At 39.8% G+C, this 19,948-nt stretch overlaps 1 protein-coding gene and 1 pseudogene across 3 annotated transcripts in view; one reads left to right on the top strand and one right to left on the bottom strand.

Annotated features, from left to right (window-relative positions):
- CXADR (CXADR cell adhesion molecule) overlaps window positions 1-19,948 on the bottom strand; it is a 55,840-nt gene that overhangs the window by 14,368 nt on the left and 21,524 nt on the right. The window contains exons 2-8 of one of the 3 annotated variants that reach the window (XM_078057301.1): window positions 19,167-19,333; window positions 14,592-14,796; window positions 8,437-8,592; window positions 6,576-6,698; window positions 5,921-6,059; window positions 4,630-4,813; window positions 560-2,440 (exon numbers count right to left, since the gene is read on the bottom strand). In XM_078057301.1, the coding sequence (XP_077913427.1) occupies window positions 2,408-2,440; window positions 4,630-4,813; window positions 5,921-6,059; window positions 6,576-6,698; window positions 8,437-8,592; window positions 14,592-14,796; window positions 19,167-19,333 (1,007 nt within the window). In that variant the 3' untranslated portion in view covers window positions 560-2,407. Of the gene's footprint in view, window positions 1-559; window positions 4,814-5,920; window positions 6,060-6,575; window positions 6,699-8,436; window positions 8,593-14,591; window positions 14,797-19,166; window positions 19,334-19,948 lie in introns of those variants that run through there. The other 2 variants (XM_036091694.2, XM_036091693.2) reach the window with 2 other exon arrangements.
- LOC144380148 (large ribosomal subunit protein eL43 pseudogene) lies at window positions 9,712-14,553 on the top strand (annotated as a pseudogene).

Consider the following 19,948-nt stretch of genomic DNA (forward strand, 5'->3'; position numbering starts at 1 on the left):
GTCACATCTTGGGGAGGAAGAAAGAGGCCAGGGATGCACTCAACATGCTACAGTGCAGAGGGCAGTCCCTCACAGCAAAGGATTATCCAGCCCAAATGCTGCTAAAAATGCTAAGACTGAAAAACTCGATTCTAACAAAACATTCCTAAAAATGTCTTCTTACAAAAGTATTACGACCTCACTGTTCTTTTCTGAAATCATTGTTTAGAATCAACGAAAACAGCTTTAAACCATAACTAGGTGTTTATGTATTCAATGCTATTCTTCAAGAACTCAGATTTGAGTTTATGCTATAAATTGTGAACTGATCGCAAAACTTTTGGAGGCTTCAACCCCAAATATTATGTTATTTGGTGTCATATAAATGCACAGGAGTGGGGAAATGTATGTATGTCTGACATGTTTTCACTGATGTGTGATAGTTTGATCTTTATTCTGTTTAACAAGGGGTGCAAAGGGGGGGAGGAAAAAAGGAAACCCTGAGGAATAGTATACTGAAGTTTTATTAAGTAGTCATTTTTAAAAAGGCACAATGAAGCCACACCATGAGGCAGAAAACTGCTTTCTTGATTTTATTTCAAAAGTACACAAGGTCACAAAACTAGAGCAAGTTTTTGGTTTTTTTATAAACAAATTTGTTCTTACAAATTTCAAAATCTGCACCATTGGATACGTAAGCCAGAAACTTTAAATACAAAATCATTTTTGAAACTGACACTTATCAATTCTCTACTTGCATATGTGAAGTGTCAAAATATTTTTTCTCAGTAGTACAAGTGTATTTATCACAAAAGTTCACAGTTAGGAATGAGAATAAGTGAATAAATTGTGGTTCTCTTAAAACTTATGTCATTAAATTAGCAGAAAACAGAGTTCTTCCTTGATTGGAGCTTTTAGTGTTCATGACCAAATCCAACCGTTATATACCATACTTTTAAAATTACAAAACAGGGTATTTTTTTAAAACTTGATTTTAAATAATAGTAAGAGACTAGATGACGAAATTATTTGATGTTACCATCTATAAGTTAAACAGAACCACAAGTCACAAGTTTATTTATTATTTTTCCTTACTTCTGTAACATTGTAGAATTTGTGCTCAGTTATGGACCTTTTTTAGTGTCAAAATAGGCAAACGAGTAAAAACTCCACCTGCAGAATGTGTTGCCTCTATTGCAAGACTATCTAAAGGCATTGGAAATATTAAAACTTGCCCAGAACATTTATACTACCAAACACAAGAATATTACAAAGGTATATGTACATATATATAATGTCACAAGCCACTAAAAAGTTAAAGTTGTGCCAACATTTTCTACAAACTACTCCTTAACGTGACACATCAAAGCATTAACCACATAAAATGTTTGTTTTTTCTGTTCACACTGGAATAAGGCATCCGACAGCCCGAAACACTGTGGAGATGATTAGAAATAAACCTTAAACATTCAGAAAACTTCAAATTTACATGCCGCACGCACACAAAAAGACAGAATAGTTATTTTAAGAAGCCATACATTACAGAATTGGATATCCAACTTCATGCAATGAGTTCTTTCTACACTTAATCAAAATGTTTACTTGCCCCTTCACTTGCTCCAAATTTCCAGAACTCAATCTTAAAAATTGTCATTTTAACAAAATCAGGTATTTCTTCATATCCATAAATCTAATTGCATTTCTTCAATGAACTCCTCCCAAGACACACACAGGCTGTGTTTCCATTGTAACCACTCCATGGCATAGTTATTTGCCTGAATAAACTGGTCAGCGTAACTGTGATAAGAAATTTTGGGGGTTCTCGAAGAGGGGAATACTGGTAAGACTGCCAATAAGAAAAAGAACACCAGTGAACTACATATTCCAAGCACAGAACTCATACTCTCCAGTATCATTTCTTTTCAAACGATCCTGTGTAACTCAAAACAAGATGGTGTCAAGTGTCTCAGATGTCAAGTAGAATCAAATGGATTCTCCTCAAAGATGCAGGGCCGTTCTGGAGTGGCCCGGTTTGGCTTTCTCATGGTAAGGATTGAATAACCAGTTTTGGTTGAATTGCTTGATGATTACTAACAGTCATTCTAGAACAAATATTTCTAGTTCAACTGAATTGTCACGGAGAATTACTTGGGAAGTTATCAGTACCTGACTGACCTGACTGCGGGATCAGCTGAAATTTACAATGGGAACAGCTGGAGAAGTAAGTCTAAAACTGAACTCTGTCCTCGAAACTTAATCCCACCCAGCTGGTCTTCTCAGGTCACACAAGTGATGTTTTACGAGCTGCGTTCTCAGGCTGTAAGCGGTATGGAGCTGGAAGCGCTTCTGGGAGAGAGTCTGATTACTCAGAGTCAGATCCTAGACTAGAGAGGAGGAGGACATGTCCACCTTTTACCGTAGTTCCTACTTAGACTGCAGCGTCATCTTCACTGTACGAAAACTAGGGGTGGGAAGGACCAAATGCTTTCATTATTTAAGTTTGTGATCTGTTATTTATTCTTATACTATCTTATAAATTTTATCATATAAAAGAGGCCAAACATCTGGCACTCAAAATTAGCTACTGATATAAAATCATAAACACAGTGCTGGGGATGTTGAAATTTTAAAATCTTTATGAATAACACAATCGGTTAAGTTGCTACCAAAAAGAACAGGGAAGTGGAGGCAAGAGTCAAAGTATGAAAAGAAAAGGTGTCACAGTGATGTGTTTTTAGGAACAGTACCTTCACCTCTAAGCACCTTTCAGGTGATAGCTAGCTCATAGGCACCAGAAATTCATAATAAAAATTAAAATTACCCAAAGGCACAGATGAAAATGTTAACACAAGTATAAAAGCAATATTATATAGGGTTAAAAACCTACTAAAAAACGCTTCCAAATATATAAAACTATACACTAATCCATTACACAGACATTCAGCTTAAGTTCAGCATTAAAAAGTATACACAATACTGTCTAATCTCAAATTCATACGAACATTAATTTATAATGTAGCATTTACCACCACAGCACCCAAAGAGATCAACAGAAACCAACTCCCTACCAAAATCTAGGGAAAAGGTTTTAGAGCTAGTGAAATAATTTATTGCAAACCTTATTTACTATAAAGAAACCGTTGGCTCATTTTACTATATCCACACTCCCTCACAATCTTAAGGGAAATACAATAAACTCACTTTCTTCTACTACAACAGTATTTAACACATTTGGCAGTTAGGAGTATACCTTCTACTCCTTTTCCTTTCATTTCTTCCTTTTTTTTTTTTTTTTTTAAAGAATAAATCACTTCCACAAAACTAAGACTCACTCTTTTCAAAGCTCGTCTTGCTTTTCTGCAACTATACACGGACATGTTGGCCGTACGACAGCAGCTACACATCCTTCCCAAGTCTGAGATACAGAATCGATGGAGGACACCTACTAGCTGAAAATGTATTTCATCATTCGAGTCTATGAAGAAAATATCCTCCAGGAACTGCATTCAAGTGGGTAAATTTAGGATTACATGTTTCTAGAACATATATTATGCAACACCAACACAACCCCCCCCCCCCCAAAACACTGAACCAACTAGGGAAAAATGTTTTTAAATTTGGAACCAATAATCGGGGAATTTCAAACTGTAACTGTCAAATAATAAGTGAATTATAATTTTTCTTACTAGAAAAATATCACCTCAAGGGCTAGTATTTAGTTGGGAACTGCAAAATATTCCATCCTTGTTCTGACTGGTCATTGTTCTGAAGATGGCCATGGGCCTCAAGGCATCAGACCACTCATCAACAAAACCCATATTCACTACTGCACCACTAACTAGTATCATTGCTGTATGTAGCTGGCAGCAAATGTTCTAAATGAATCAGAGAGATGCTCTTTTATTTTAGGATATAAAAGACCTTACTATGTCCCTGTTGCCTATAGCAGTCTATCAATTAAATAGTTAGAAATCATTTCATAGACAAGGTTTATGAATGATTCGGAAGTAAAACTAGTAATTTCTAGAACCCTGTAGTGTTTTCTATGTTATTAGAGAGATTTCAAACTCATATTTAAATGAGCTTCCAAAGAAGCTATAAAAAGAACAAACACAGATGTGTCGTAAGTATTTTTGCCATGAATGTTTCTTTACCAATTTGGAGGGGACACTGGATCATAAATTGAGAAAGACAACCTAAAAATAATGGTAGAAAATAGGGAGTACCACTTTCACATGATTCAAGTATCAACTTAGGGTGCATGTAAGTTCACCAATTTCTTCCCTAGGATTTCATATTCAAAGTGCTCTATCTTAAGTATTGATATTCAGAAATCTATCATATCAATCTCTTAAAGGAAATCTTTTTTCAGTTGGTGAATCTGTCTTTAGTAACTTCAATGCCTTTACTCTTTCAGTAGCCAAACAAAACTTTTTAAAGTATAATTTTTAGTTTCTGGTTAACTTCTTGATATATTTTGAGGCTGGTAGCAGAATTTAGAACGGAACAGTCTTCCTATTTGAAGAGGAGAAAAGAACCACAGAAAGCAGAGGTGAAAGCACGCAGGCTCTATACTATAGACCCGTCCTTGCTCTGTGCTGGAATCATCACAGGCACCGCTCCCATCCTACTCAGATTAGGGGCAGCTACCTTAGCAGGTGGGAGAGTCGGACTCTGAGGAGCACGTTCAAAGTCTTCACTCGGTACTTGGTTATATTGAGTCTTGGAATATCCTTCCATATTGGAAGGAGACATGGAGCCCAGGGATGAGTGATTGCTGCCCATGTAGCTCCTGGCAGTGGATGTACGGCTCTTTGGAGGAGGCACGTCTTCCCTAGAAAGCAAAGATCCCAACACAAGTTCAAAGAACAAGCTTCTAAAAACCTACAATTACGTAAGCTATGAGAAATGGATACGGGTGAGGAAAGATCCTCTGTTTAAATATGTATATAAAAGTGTGTGCGACACACAAAAAAGCAATCGCAATAAGCTACATAATGTCATGAACTGTGTATTCATCCCAAATCTATCATTTACAGAGTGTACACCTTCATACATAATAAAATGTGATTTTTACAAAAATCTGATTCTATAATGTTCTTATAAGGAACAAACTTAAATTTCTTCATACTGTGCTATCACTGATCAAGATAATCTATAGTGACAGTCAGCCAACACATTATAGTGGATAAGGCACTAACACCTATAGAAATATTTCTACCAAAAAAAAAAAAAAGAAAAAAAGAAAAACTTTTTCGTTACGAAAATTACTTCTCTAAGACCTTAGCTGAAAGCTTAGCAGATTTAAATTTGCAAAAGCTGAGAATTCAGGCTTAAGAATTTCCACACCAAGCACTGACAAAGAATATTCACCTGAGTTACCTCTGGTGCAGTTTAAAAAAAGACAAGTGCACAGACCCCAAGCCAGACCTACCAAATGTCAATTTATTTCCTGGATGTTATTTAAGTCATGTTATTTTTTAAAGTTCTATAATGCAACACACACTTCTAGTTAAGATCTACTAGTTTAGAATATTAAAAAATAAAATCACATTACCAACAGTTCTATATAACTGTTGTCATATAACAGTTCTATATATACTGATGTCACTTGATTCTAAACCTCAACATCTGCTCCTTTTTTTTTGAAAACTTCATGCCTATACTTTATTGGGAGAAGGTAGACAGTCTTAAGATAAGCATTTTACAGTAGCTCTTAAAATAGGATTCAAAATCAGGGCTGGAGGCGGGGCACAATGGAGGTTGGTTGATTCCGCACACCTGAAATTGAAAGTAAAAGCTTTCAAATGTATTGAGGGGAAGAGCTACAGCTTTTATCCAGTTCTAATGGGGTAAATGCTTCACATGATTAAGAGAACTAATGCTTTAGAGACATAATACATTTAGTTTATTTTAGTCAACTCTTGTGTCACGTAATTACCTGATATCATGATGAACTTCCTTTTCATATTTTTCTTCTCTGCGCTTTTTACGACAGCAAAAGACGATAAGACCAATGAGCACTAGAGCAAGCAAAATTCCTACAATAGCTCCTGCAATTGTTCCAGCTCTATTTGAAGCTAGAATAAGATGTTAATAAGAAAATAATTAATAGTAAAAGAAAAAAAAATCTGTATCTAGTCATATTGAAGGTTAAGGATACACAGTGATGGACTGATTTCACTGTATATATTAACTTTAAGAGACAAATTAGTTTTTGGTCCAGTGGGAAAATCCACTGTAAAGAATTTTCTTCTGAACTGTATAATCTATTTCAAGCATAAAAATCATGAAACCAGACTAAAACATTTTAATATTCAAAGCTTTCTTGGCTGGCATATAAGAATGTTCTAATGATACAAGAGTCGATTTGACAACTCTTACCTTCTTAATGTCATTACAATAATGAAGTCTTTATTAATATAGTATTTTTTCCCCCTTTCCAGGACTTAGGATAGCTAATAACCAAGCCAGAGTGCTTTGCCAAAGTTAGCATCCCTTTGCCCTCAGTACATACTTGCTGACTGAACCAAAGGAAGCTGTATGAAGACGACGGAAACAGATGTTATCACAACAGACTGAAAGAAGGTACTTACGTGGAACAACATTCAGGTGTAGCTGGCATTGATCGGAGCCTACTCTGTTTGTGACTGTACAACTGTAGGTCCCAGAGTACTCAGTAGAGGCATTTTTTACAGATATAACAGGTGAATTCATGTCTATGGGGAAGAAAAGGGGGAGTATGTGGCAAAACCTATCTTTATAAAATTGTATTGCTAAGTTTTTAGTAAAGGCAAACCCTATTAAACTTGACAATCCAGGTAAAAGTGAGACAAACTGAAGCTGGGTACAGTTCCAAATTTCCAGGGAGACATGTGCTTGTCTCCAGAATGCAGACACAGTTGACTCTTAAATAATGGCAGGGAGTGGGCAGGTGTGTAAGGATTCTGATCCCCTGCACAGTTAAAGATCAGGGTATAACTTTTGACTCCCCCGAAATGTAACTGTAATTTTTTTTAAAGATCTTATTATTTATTTTGAGAGAGACAGTGTGCACATGTGAGTTGGGAGGGCAGAAGGACACAAGGAGAGATAATCTCTAGCTGACTCTGCACTGAGCCTGGAGCCTGAAGCGGGGCTCCATCGCATGACCCTGAGATCTCCACCTGAACTGAAATCAAGAGTCTGACGCTCAACAGACTGAGCCACCCACATGCCCCCGAAATGTATGTACAATAACATAAACAGCCGATTAACACACGTTTTGTATGTTCTATGTATTATATGTTACTAAGGAAATCACTAGGAAAATATATTTACAGTACTCTCTGTAAGAAATCCACGTATCAATGGACCTACATAGTTCAAACCTGTGTTGTTCAAGGACCGACTATAATTGTCCTCCAGGTCATTTGTATCCCAAGTGAGAGTACCCACGACTGCCTTAGCCAGGTACAGTCTCAGCTGAAGCAGAGCCACACTGATTCTAAAAAATAGTGGGGCACCTGGCTGACTCAACTGGTAGAACATGCCAACTCTTGATCTCAGGGTGGTGAGGAGTTTGAGGCCCACACTGTGCACAGAGATTACTTAAAAAGACAAAAACAAAAAATTCCATCCCACAAAGGCTCTTTGGGGAAGCAGGAAGATTTCAAAACCTATTTTATCCCCACAGATGGAAGAAACATACAAAAGTCAGAAGGGGTCATATAGTTTGGCCTCTTAGTTTGAGAAAAGAAAGAGGTGGAGAGAAATCCTACTTCAACATGAATCTAGGCAAAACATTCAAGATCCTACTCTTATTATAACCAAGCCAATATCTATATTATGATCGTATTTTCCATCAGTATTACTATCAATTAAAAAATATACAACAGGGGCGCCTGGGTGGCTCAGTCATTAGGCGTCTGCCTTCGGCTCGGGTCCTGATCCCAGGGTCCTGGGATCGAGCCCCGCATCGGGCTCCCTGCTCCGCGGGAAGCCTGCTTCTCCCTCTCCCACTCCCCCTGCTTGTGTTCCCTCTCTCGCTGTCTCTGTCAAATAAGTAAAATCTTTAAAAAAAAAAAAAAAAAATATATATATATATATATATATACACACACAACAAAGAAACTATAATATCCTAAGCAGTGAAATTATAAAAATATTTTCATTAACATGATTATGATAGTAAGTTGACATTGTAAAACACTGAATAATTCTCATGGATTCTTGATTGTTCTGTACAGAAAAGGGAAGGTATCTGGGAATTTCTCTCTATACACACACACACACAGAGACAGACACGCACAGACACACACACGCAGACACACACGCACACAGACACACACACACACACAGACACACGCACACACACACAGACACACACACACAGACACACACACACACACACACCCCTACTACTAGATCTAAGTCCAAACCAATGGCATATAGTACAACTTGTAATATCACCCGTACCTGGTAACCATAAGGCGGGCAGTTTCTGGGAGCTGGACAATTTCTGCCATTCATATTGTAATGGAAGTGAACCTTCTTTTGGTTCACATTTTAGTTTAAAGTCATTTCCAATTTCTTCTGATCCATCAACGTAACATCTTATACCTGAAGGCTTAACTGAGAAAAGAATAAATTGTAACTTTATACAAGAGAACAGAATTTACGTTTGCCAGGATTAAACACACAGTACATCGCATAACCACTGACTGACTCATTGTCATGTGGTCGGTGACAAGACTGAAAGACTATAATAAGTTATTAGCACCAGTTTACTCAACTTTATGCAACACGAAGCAGGCATGAATGAGCTCGAGTATCTCAGGTGGGAGCTCTGGGCTCCTTCATTTCAAGGGGGCACATCTGAAAAAAGAGGACGGTGCAGGCGGGCCCCACTTCAGACTCAAGGAAGCTTCCATCTCCCTCTAATCCTTACCTCTTCTTCTACTCAGTGCTTGACATGTAGGTAGTGCTCTGGGAGTCTGTGCCATGTCATATGCCTCTGAGTGCTGTTATCTCACTATTCGGGGGATTTATAATAAATAATGCTGATAACAGGAACAATTAACACTCTGCATTACATTAACCCCAAACCATCCAGAGAGCAGGGTTATAAAAAGGTAAACCTGAGGTTATACTCCAGGTCTCTCTGGGAAACTGTTTCGAGCAGCTGCTAAATCCATCCCTTGTCACTCACTCCAAACACTGGCATAACACCTTGGCATTTCGTACTCTTCTGCTGGACTTTATTAAGGCACAGTGAACGTACAATAAAATCAACACAATCGCATCTTGTGGGATGATCATTTTTAACAACTGTGTAAGCACCACCGTTAAGTGTGGCTCGCCTCCTCTTCCAAGCAATTTTCCTCATGTTGAGATCTGATTCCACAACCCTGGTCCCAGGCAGCCACTGATCAAATTTCCATCACACACTAGATTTGTTCCGCTGCTTCTAGAGTCATATAAATGGAATAATACCCATTTACTTTGGCTTTTTGTCTTGCTCCTTTTATTCATGTACGGCTCTTGAGACTGATCCATGCAGTCAGTGGTTCATTCTTTAATGCTCAGCTGTATTCTATCAAGGGACTAGAACACAAATTTGCCTCTCCATTCATCCACCGATGAAACGGTTTCCAGTTTTAGGGCTCGTGTTAAAACTCAATCAGCTAAACTCAACAGGAACAGGTGTGTAGTCTGTCACCATCAGAGGAGGGAATCTGAAGGATTCGGAGCATGGTCTATAGAGCAGCGTGGACCCGTCCTAAAGCAGATGCTGTTTCTGAGGCAGGATTAGGAGAAGCAGGGATTAAATTGGAGATGGGGGCCATTTAGCAACGGAATACCCCAGGAAAAAGATGAGTAGTGCAGAGCGGGGGCACCACAGGGGAAGCAACAGTAGCCTCTAGTTTACTCCTGCTCCACAACCTTGGGAGGAATAGTGCTCCCGCCAGCCTGCTGGCTTTTACTGCACGTCTTCCATTCTGAGAAACAGCAGGACTGCTTTGTTCTTTTTCAGTCGGAGCTGATTTTTGTTCTTTCAAGTCCTGGATGGGCTTTTATTCTTTCACTGCTGTGAAAATGTAAATGGGTTTTGTGTTATTACAAATGCTGCTTGAACACTTTGTAAATATTGATACATGTTTTCCTTTTTCTTGGTAATTCCTGGATCATATTTGGTAAGTGCATGTTTAACTCAGTAAGAAACGTTCAAACTGTTTTCCAAAGTTGACCAAGAGAATTATTGGGGAGCATCTTTAACAAAGGTTGTTAATCATGATCTCACTTCTTCACACATTTCTTGATAAAACTTAAATTTGACTTTATTTCTCCACTTTCTTACTGCCTGTACCTTTTAACAAGGATGAACACATGCATTTAATTACATTGATGATTTTCCTAAGCAAATGTGTTTCTTTTTCAGATTGATCAGTTACCCTGGGGACTACATCAATTAAAAACTTTTAAATCAGTTTTGCAAATTATTTCATCCTGTGAATCTTCAACGAAGTGAACTTTATTCTCCATTTCTTCAAACTACCAAATAAATCCTTCATTACATAAATTAGCAGATATTGCGAGATATTAAAGCAATGCTTCATACATCAAAAATCTATTGGTAAGACAGTGTTCTAACCCTAACCTTCATCTTTTCTAACAAAAATATCCCTTTCCCATAAACCAAACATATCCAATAATGGGCAGTTACTTAAAGTGACTGCTGAGGAAATTCAAGGCCCCACTGAGCTTGAGATACACACCATCTACAGCAGACCAGATGTTACCAACACTGGCTTCTGGGTGTCACTCCAGAGGGGCCCACCTGCTTTCCACTGGGAGGAGAAAGCGCAAGTCTTTCACATGCCAACCCCAACCATTATACCACAGGGAAGATAACTCTTAATGCATTGCACTTGCCTGTATTGAAAGAAAGATAAAAACCACAAAGAACACAGATAAAAGTCTTGTCTTCTAATGTTTCTTTGGCCTGCGGTTCCAGGATACCTGGCCATTGTCCCCAGAACATTTGCTTCCACCATCATTGGCACAGCCAACAGTCCTTCTCAATAGAAGGTGTATGTCCATCAATTTGTACTTGGGCAGCGTCCCACCAGTGTAGTAATGCTGTACTCCATCATCAGCCCTCCAAGCTAATGGCCTGCACCAGTCTACGGGAGAAACACTCGAAATTCCTACACAGGATAGGATATACTTTTATCATCACATCACCCATCCAGGAATGCTATTTTTGCTTGGTGGAAAATACCCTGCTCTCTGGGCTCAGACCTAGTTTGCCGCGACATAGCTGAAGGCATCAAGAAGGTCCAAATCGTGGCTAAGTGTGGGACCTGTTATGGTGCCTCCCTCAGGAAAATGGCGGAAGAAGATTGAAAGAAGCCAGCACGCCAAGTACACGTGCTCCTTCTGTGGCAAAACCAAGATGAAAAAACAAGCTGTGGGGATCTGGCATTGTGGTTCATGAGTGAAAACGGTAGCCAACAGTGCCTGGACCTACAGCACCACCTCTGCCATCACAGTAAAGCCGGCCATGAGAAGACTGAAGGAGTTGAAAGACCAGGAGAAGCTCCACCACTGGAAACACTGCTAGCCTATAATAAATGGGTTAAGTTATGGAATAACAAAAAAATACCTTGTCTCCAGGTGAAATCGTGCACAGAAAACCATGGGCAAAGTTTGAGGGGAAACAAGATATTTGCATAGTCTCAAAGTGGGTCCCAAGATACGTTATTTTTTTTAATTTACAGAGAGGAAAATAGGTTTGTTCTAACAGAGAAACTTTTCTATTTTATTTTGTATTTCAAAATAAAAAAATGGAAAAAAAAAAATGCCCTGCCTTTTACCAATACAAATACAAATACCAATACAAATCCCCCAGGGCCAGCGTTCACCGAGCTACCGCACATGCGACTGCGCGGTATACAACCGGGAAATGATTAATTGTTGTTATACTCTTCAAGACCAGCCAATTTGTTTATATCAAAAGGTCTCAATAATATGCCCTTTCAGAGGTCCAGGGGCAGAAGGTGCTAGTGATGTGTGGCCACATATTAACCCTCAATCAATCCCCTCTGTCACTGAGCTGCATCCACATGAACTTCTGGCATATCTCAAAGAGTAGGGCAGGCTCAGGCAATGGGGAAAACTCTAGTAACACTTCACCTCTCACACCGAGGCAACTAAGTCATCCCAGTTCATGTCCACACAGCACACAGGGCACACTGAACAAACGTCGTTACTCTGTGAACACTTTGGTGGCATCTCCTCCAGATTCCCCATAAGCGAATCAAGGTATTAGGCAGGGCCTCCAAGTGAACTGAGCTCCACTGGACTAACAGTCTGGTCCCTAGAGGGCACTTCATTTTATCTTTCCTCCAGACTATCCAAGCAGATTTCTCAGGTAAAGCTAACAGAAGCTTCCACCCAACAGTCACTTTCAAGAGAAAATTCTGGTAGTTTCTCCCAGCAGCAGCCATGACTCATCTGAAAACATGGAAGAGCGCTACAGTAAATTCTCCGCCAGCTCTGACACAGCTTCTCAAATCAGAGTATTAGTCATCCCCACTCCCCTCAGCAATCACTTCCTTTTCTCCTCTTACCCTCCACTTAACCCCTCCTCCCTCCCTGCTTTGGATTCACAGCTTGCTAGGCCACATTGATCCCCTACAGACGTGACAAAAGGAGTTACTGTGTAAGCGCTTCTCACTTACCCATCCTGACGTATGAGATGCTGGGTGGTGAGGTTTAATGAAAACCGGTCATTTCTCCTGAGTGGCAGTCCTGGCTGCTGTCATGAGCATGCTTAGCCACATGATGTGCCAACCATTATTACTGACTCGGGTTCCTTCTAGGATATGAGCTGCCTTGTGCTATAGGGGTCCCTTCAGTCAGGACCTGCAAATTCAATCCAGAACCTGGTCCCATGGGAACATACACACACCCACAAACACTGTGCTTGTTCACACTGTTTCTGGAAATGTGTGCAACTGCATTCTTCCCAGTGTACCTGCCCACCTCAGGGTCCACAACAAATAATTCTGATAACAGGTAGAGTTTGGTACATTATGGACCAGTTAAAATTCCATCTCTATCTTAACTCAATGCTTCCTGGAGAATGTGTTCAAAGAAGATACACAATCAGAGTTATAATCCGAGGTATGCCTGGGCCTGGGGTAAGAGTTCAGACAAGTTAAACCCGCTTTCACATTTACAAAAAAGAAAGGTAACTCCACATTTACTAAATGTAGACATAGAAAGCTAGAATTCCCAATGTTACCATATTCCCTCTCCTGGTTCCCTGTTTAGGTTCACTGGCTTTCATACCATAGGAAACATTTTGAACTAGGGCCATTTAGGATGAAGTGCCTTTTACCAGGACTCCCTTGTGTGCCCACTCAACAATGCGGCCAGTGGAAGGCAGTCTTACCAACCAAGACAACACCTGAAGTTGCCACTGGAGTGCACAAAAATCCACATTCTTGTTCCCAGTCTCTACCTGCTCTGATATTGATATTCATTCTTTAGAAAAGAGTGATGTTTTAAATGAGTCTGGAATCCAGCACCTCTAAAGTTTTCCACCCCCCCCAACCAATCGGGGTTTCTCTAAAAGAAAAGGAATGAGGTAGAGTTGATGTGGGGGGAGAACTGCCCTGATTAGTTATCTCCAGGGGTACGCTAGGCAGTTCTGGTGATCCAAATTTCCTACACAAAGTGGGTCTCCAAGTGTAACCCAAAACAGAACACCTTAGGTCACAAAACAGGGGAATTTCCTGTCATAAGACAGAGCTAGACAATTGTGTTTTTCTACATGGCAGCCATTGTACTGCTGGGTAAAGTCTATCGCGCTAAGACTTTACATGTATATTTATGAACAATAACCTTTCAGTTTCTCAGTCAGAAGGAGTTAAGAGTGCTTGTGACAAGCACAGAATCTAGAATAAACATGGTAGTCTTTGAGAGTTTACTGATCCCCTTCTTAACTGTCAGAGAGAAAACAAGACATCCTAGTGATCATCTGTCTAATCCCTTTATTTTAAGGATGAAAAACAGTGATGCTCAGGGAGGTTAAATGATTATCTGATGTCTAGTGGCCTTATTATCCCTTTAATATTCCTTCTACTACACTCCATCTTCTCGGTTCTAAATACTCCAATTATTCATCATAGAAATCTCATTTATTAAAGTTATGTAGTGTGGAAAAAGCTTAAAATGCCCATAACAAACACTTCTGAAATGAATGGAACAGGGTAGAGATTTAAGGATAATTAAATTTTTTATGTTCCAAAAAGGTAGGCTGAGGCCCAAGAAATGAAGAGATTCTATTTCTTTTTCAAGGCAAATCTGAGAATAATACCAAAAAAAACAAACCTGGATCTCCTAATGCCCTGTTTAGGGCTCTTTTTTATCACAAAACTCTGTCATTTGCCTTTAAACTCTTTTATGAATTTCATAAAGAAGTCAGTCACTTCTTATATTTTTAATCCAAAAAGTATGCTAGTTTTATGTTTTATGAGGACATTAGAATTACTTCAAATGCTGCTATTACAGAACCGTGTTGTATTACTTTGTAACAAGTAACATTAATACAAACAATTTACCAAGAACTGTCAGCTGAATCTTCTTATTTCCAACACCAGGAGCTTTTTTCACTTTGCACTGGTATGTCCCAATATCCGACAACCGTAAATTTGTTACATTTATTGATGCGTCACCAGATTTGAGGTCACTACTTGTAAAATGTACCCGTCCTTTCAGATCTTGATAGTAGTCATCATAAATTTTGTCTCCAGAATATAAAATAATCTGAAAGAAAACCAAAATAAGACAGGGAAAAAACAAATAAGCAAACCCTCTGTCTCATTAAAGGAGTACCACGGTACTCTCTGTAGGATCCAAAAAAAGAATAAAAACAGTATTATCAGGAAAACTACAATTATTCAAATCACAGATTAAGAGAACAGGACATCACAGGGTGCCTGGCTGGCTCAGTAGGTAGAGCATATGCATAACTCTTGATCTCAGGGTTGTAAGTTTGAACCCCACGTTGGGTATAAAGATTACTTAAAGATAAAATCTTGGAGGGGGGCGGTGCACCTGGGTGGCTCAGTCAGTTAAGCGTCTGCCTTCGGATCAGGTCATAATCCCAGAGTCCTGGAATCGAGTCCTGTGTCAGGCTCTCTGCTCAGTGGGAAGCCTGCTTCTCCCTCTCCCTCTGTCCCCACCCCCCACTTGTGCTCTCTCTCAAATAAATAAATCTTTTAAAAAATAAAATAAAATAAAATCTTGGGGCACCTGGGTTGCTCAAGTCAGTTAAATGTCTGACTCTTGATTTCAGCTCAGGCCATGATCTCAGGGTCGTGAGACTGAGCCTCAAGTCAGGCTCTGCACTGAGTGTGAAACCTGCTTGAGATTCTCTCTCTCTCCCGCTCTGCCCCTCAACCCACTCACTCTCTCTCTCTCTACGGTGCTCAATTTAAAAAATAATAAAATCTTAAAAAAGAGAGAGAGAGAGAGAGAGCACTGGGATCCTTGGGTATGGTCCCACACTTTCATTTTAAATGGAAAACCAGGTGCCACCCACCAGCGGACCTGAAGAGGCTGCTGGCAGCAACAGTAGCAGCTCCAGGAAAAAGAAAAGGCTCCAGAAGTTATCCCAGGAAGATCAGAATGGGCATTTCCCTGGTAGGGCATAACCCACACGACATTTCCCAACCTATCCCTTATATCCCAATAAAAACAAATTCACAAGAAAATGTTAATAAATAAATAGGAAAGCCAAGACCCAACATAAGTAATATAGCCCTACGTCAGAGAGCGGTTTAGTTAGACTGGACAAGAACAAAGACGTGTGAATTCCTGTACATTCTATTTTTCAGCTGTCTCAGAGCTTACAGTATGTCAATCACATGTGTCAACTCAGGTAAATACCACCACCCCTATTCAACAAAAAAGGTTGGTGATAATTTACCTGTGGAATCTAACAACAACAAAAAAGACAACATTTTTTTGTCTTAATACAAAGTCAGAGGCACTTGAGGGTTCTAGACTCTAAAAGATAAAGTCATAAAATAAACCTCTTGAAATACATGTGCCCGGGTTAACGGGACCTTTCAACTAGTCTTCTGAGACCAAAAGCAAAGACCCCTTTCTAATTCCGCTGAGTTTTCTGAGCCACTGTTACAAGCTTTAATGGAGATAACCAAAGGCTAGATTTAGAGGGAAAATAAACTGTGTTAAACTTGGCTTGGAAGAGAATTACAATGGTCATCTCTATCACCCAAATTAACATACTTTATAATTTTTCAACATTTGCTAATGAAATCCTACATTCGGGTCACCTGAGACCCAAGGTTCAAAGAGCAGTGGCACCAAACTCAAGTAATAATCAGAGAACATGACTACAGTCTGTATCCTGCAGATTTTTATCTGAGATGTAATTATGGGCAGTATAATCAGAATCAGTGTCCTCGGCAGGATTTCTTGATGACAGGGACTTGGGTTCTTCTCGGTATCATCACCTCCCCTGCCATGCTTACCCCACTCCTTGTCCACTAGATTTTTAAATTTATATATTTAATGTCTGCACTCAATACGAGTTCGCTAAGTAGATTAAAAAAAGCAGTTGAAAGGTCCACAGCTGACATTCAAATGAGGCTGTCCTAGCTTCCTCTGTATTTAACTACTGACTCCCTTATTCAATCTACGGTACTCAATCCCTCATTTTGCTATAAACACACCTTAGCAGTTTTTTAAGGAGAGTCTGACATGTGTCCTCACTGTGAGTTATTTTGTAAACTCCCTTAGTATTTTCCCAGGAAAACAATACTACAAATGGTGGTCACGCGGCGGCGAACTAACATTTACCAGAAAATTCTGACTCCTCTTCACAACGCTACAGAGACAGTGGCGCCGTGCAGTTGCCCTTGAAGCTGAGGGGAGCAGTGGCTCTCACAGACGAACATGTGCAAAGCCCCAGCTAAGATGCACACCAGATCCATCTGACTCGGTATGCTTCTTGACTTGGTACTGACTTCATTAATTTCTACAGGACTTTTAAGCTTCTACAATCCTTATGTATACAGTATTTCAGTGAATTCTCATTACAACCCTGTCTTTCTCCTATTTTACAGGAGGACAGAGGCAGTATGGGATGGTGCAAGGGATCGCCAAGTGTGGCAGGAGAGCGACCTGAGTCCGAGCCCCAGCCGCATCTGCTGCCAGCTGTGTGACGCTGGGCCTCCATTTCCTCTTCTTCACGCGCATAAAAGTTCTCATTTTAGGGTGTTCTAAGGCTTAAATAACTATGTATAATTAAAACCTATAAAACACTGCCCAGCACATAGTAAGTGCATAGGACACGGTACCTGCTGACTACAGGGATCCCACAGGGACCAAGGATGGCTAACCTCTCCAGCCCGGTCCCCTGCTACAGTCACTCCTAGTTTAACTCAATTAAAATAATGGCTCAGCTAACAGGTAACATAGCTGAAATTCTATATAAGCATCCTCTTCTGCATCATCTTTCCCTATCCCTTTTACCTTTCTTTTCGGTTTGATTTTACCGTATTTTAGGTTGAAGGCTAGGTTTTAACCCAGAAATGGACACTAAAACCCAGTTCCTAGTTTGATACTTGTCTCCGAAGTCCCGTAGGCAATAAAGCTCTGCCTCCCACTCAGCACAGAAGACTCTGGGTCCTCCTGCCACGAACGGACATGCCAGGCTACAGGGCACACTGTGCTTCCTGGTCTCTAGACGAACCTTTTCAGAGGGCTTCACTCAGGAGTCCTAAGCCAGAAGCATTTAAGACCCATGCTCTCCGTTCATTCATCTGAACCACGGAAGTGGTCACGGGCTCTGTGGCCCTGGCACTGCCAGGGGAGGGATATGCAGAACCTCAGGGAGAATAGAAGCCTACGTTCAAGGTGCTGGCGCTGCCAAGGAAAGCAAGCAGGGAGGCACAGGGTATCTGGGCTGAGCAGACAGAGTGGGTCAGGCTCTATCTTGCTTAGAGAAGACAGAAGGAAGTTCCTTCCAGTAGCAGAATCGGGACAGAGGTTAAGTACTTGGAGGAGGTGGCCCTGGTCATTCACAACCTGGGAAGACATTAGTTTTTTCCTTCACAAATACATCAGGGGTAAACTGTCTGAATTTGCAAAAACAGTAATTACCTAACTGCACTGTTTCAGTCATTAAATGGCTTAATAACCTCTTCTTTTCTATGGACCATAAATAAAAATAAATGTTCTCTTCCAAATGTGTGTATTACTACTATATTCCTGTAAATATTTGGACTTATTTTTCTCTCCCTGATCTAATATAATGTGTTATTTTTTAGAACTAAACGTGTCAGATAAAGCTAATATGAAATATTCTAAGTTAAGTGAAATATTTTAGTACTAATAAAGTGTGATACATGTATTTGGAGAGAATAGCAGGCAATTTTCCTCCTTTGTGCCACTTTTGGCTTTCCAGGCTTTCAACACTGGGCTCTTAATACTTTATAATTAGAAAAATTTCTATAACAGTATTTTGCTATTTCATTTTTTAGATTAAATATTTTATAAACTGTTCTGCTATCAAGATTTTGTTTTGCTTTTTAAGAAATCATTATTCAGGATATTTAACTTGAAGGATATGGAAAACAGACTGTTGTAATATGTACTTGCATTACACTGTTACACTCGATGACCCTTATAGTGGTAACAGAATCCTTGTATTAAAAACTGAATTCTCAAAAAAAAATTTAAGAAATAAAACAAAAAACAAAAAAGCTGAATTCTTTCTAATTCTTCACAAAGTCTAGTTTACTTGCTGTCCCCTAACACGTTATGCATGTTCCTACCGTGCTATCATGCCTGCTCCATATACCCCTCCCACCACTCCCTCACGCACATTTCCAACTCCAGGTTTTCAGAACGTTCCTAAGTTCCTCTTCTTCCTTAAAGCCTTCACTAAGAAATCTCAGGCCACTTACCCAGTTCATTCCATTACACATGTGTCCTCACTTTCCATCCAGTGACTGTCTTCCTCACCCAGACCACAAGCCAGAGAAGTCTGGGGCTTTTTACATAGCTCCCCCATCTCCACCCCTGCCTGTGTGATCAGCATAGTGATGGACACCTAAGAAGTTCCACAGACATCTACTAAGTGAGCAAGCACTCAGCAAACTTACCACTTGATCCACTTTCTGATTATCAGCTGGTGATAGCAGCCACTCGATGTCCAGTGGTCCCTGGTCTTCTGGACTAAGGGTAAATTTGCATGGCAAATAAGCAGTTTCCCCCTTGGCCTTTTCAATCATCTGATCAGGAGTAGTGATACTCAAACTTCTGGTGAAATCTGGAGAAAGAAACATGCACATGGACTAAGCATCTGCTGTTAGACTGGCAGCACGCTTAGCGCACCCCAGCTGTTCAGGAGAACAGGATGCGATTTGTGACCAGAGCGATGAGGTTCAAACTCAGTGGTCCCCAGTTTTCAATTTGTGCCTTTGTAGAAATGGAATGCCAATATTAGTATCATCTTATCTGATACAACTTCCTTTAAGAGCATTGCGAATCTCCCAACATCATATGAGATACAAGTTTCTATTGGTAGAGGGTATTCTATGTCCAAGCAGATCTTTCAAAGTGAATTTAGCTAGTCTCTAAAAGGTCAGTTATATCATACTAACTCAGGGCTACATTTATTCCTACTTGCCACAGTGCCATACACAACACTGGTAACTCTTGCTGCTGGGACACATGCTGATGAATTTTGACAGGTTTTCTACCAAGGCTTCTTTAATTCTAAATTTTTATTAAATTAGAGGTGCCTGGCTGGCTCAGTCAGTAGAGCATGTGCTCTTAATCTAGGAGTCATGAGTTCAAGTCCCACATTGGGCATAGAGCTTATGTTAAATAAATATTTATTTATTAAATCAGATTCTGGGGGCGCCTGGGTGGCTCAGTCGTT

Source organism: Halichoerus grypus, chromosome 1 (assembly GCF_964656455.1).
Source record: "Halichoerus grypus chromosome 1, mHalGry1.hap1.1, whole genome shotgun sequence".
Lineage (NCBI taxonomy): Eukaryota > Metazoa > Chordata > Mammalia > Carnivora > Phocidae > Halichoerus > Halichoerus grypus.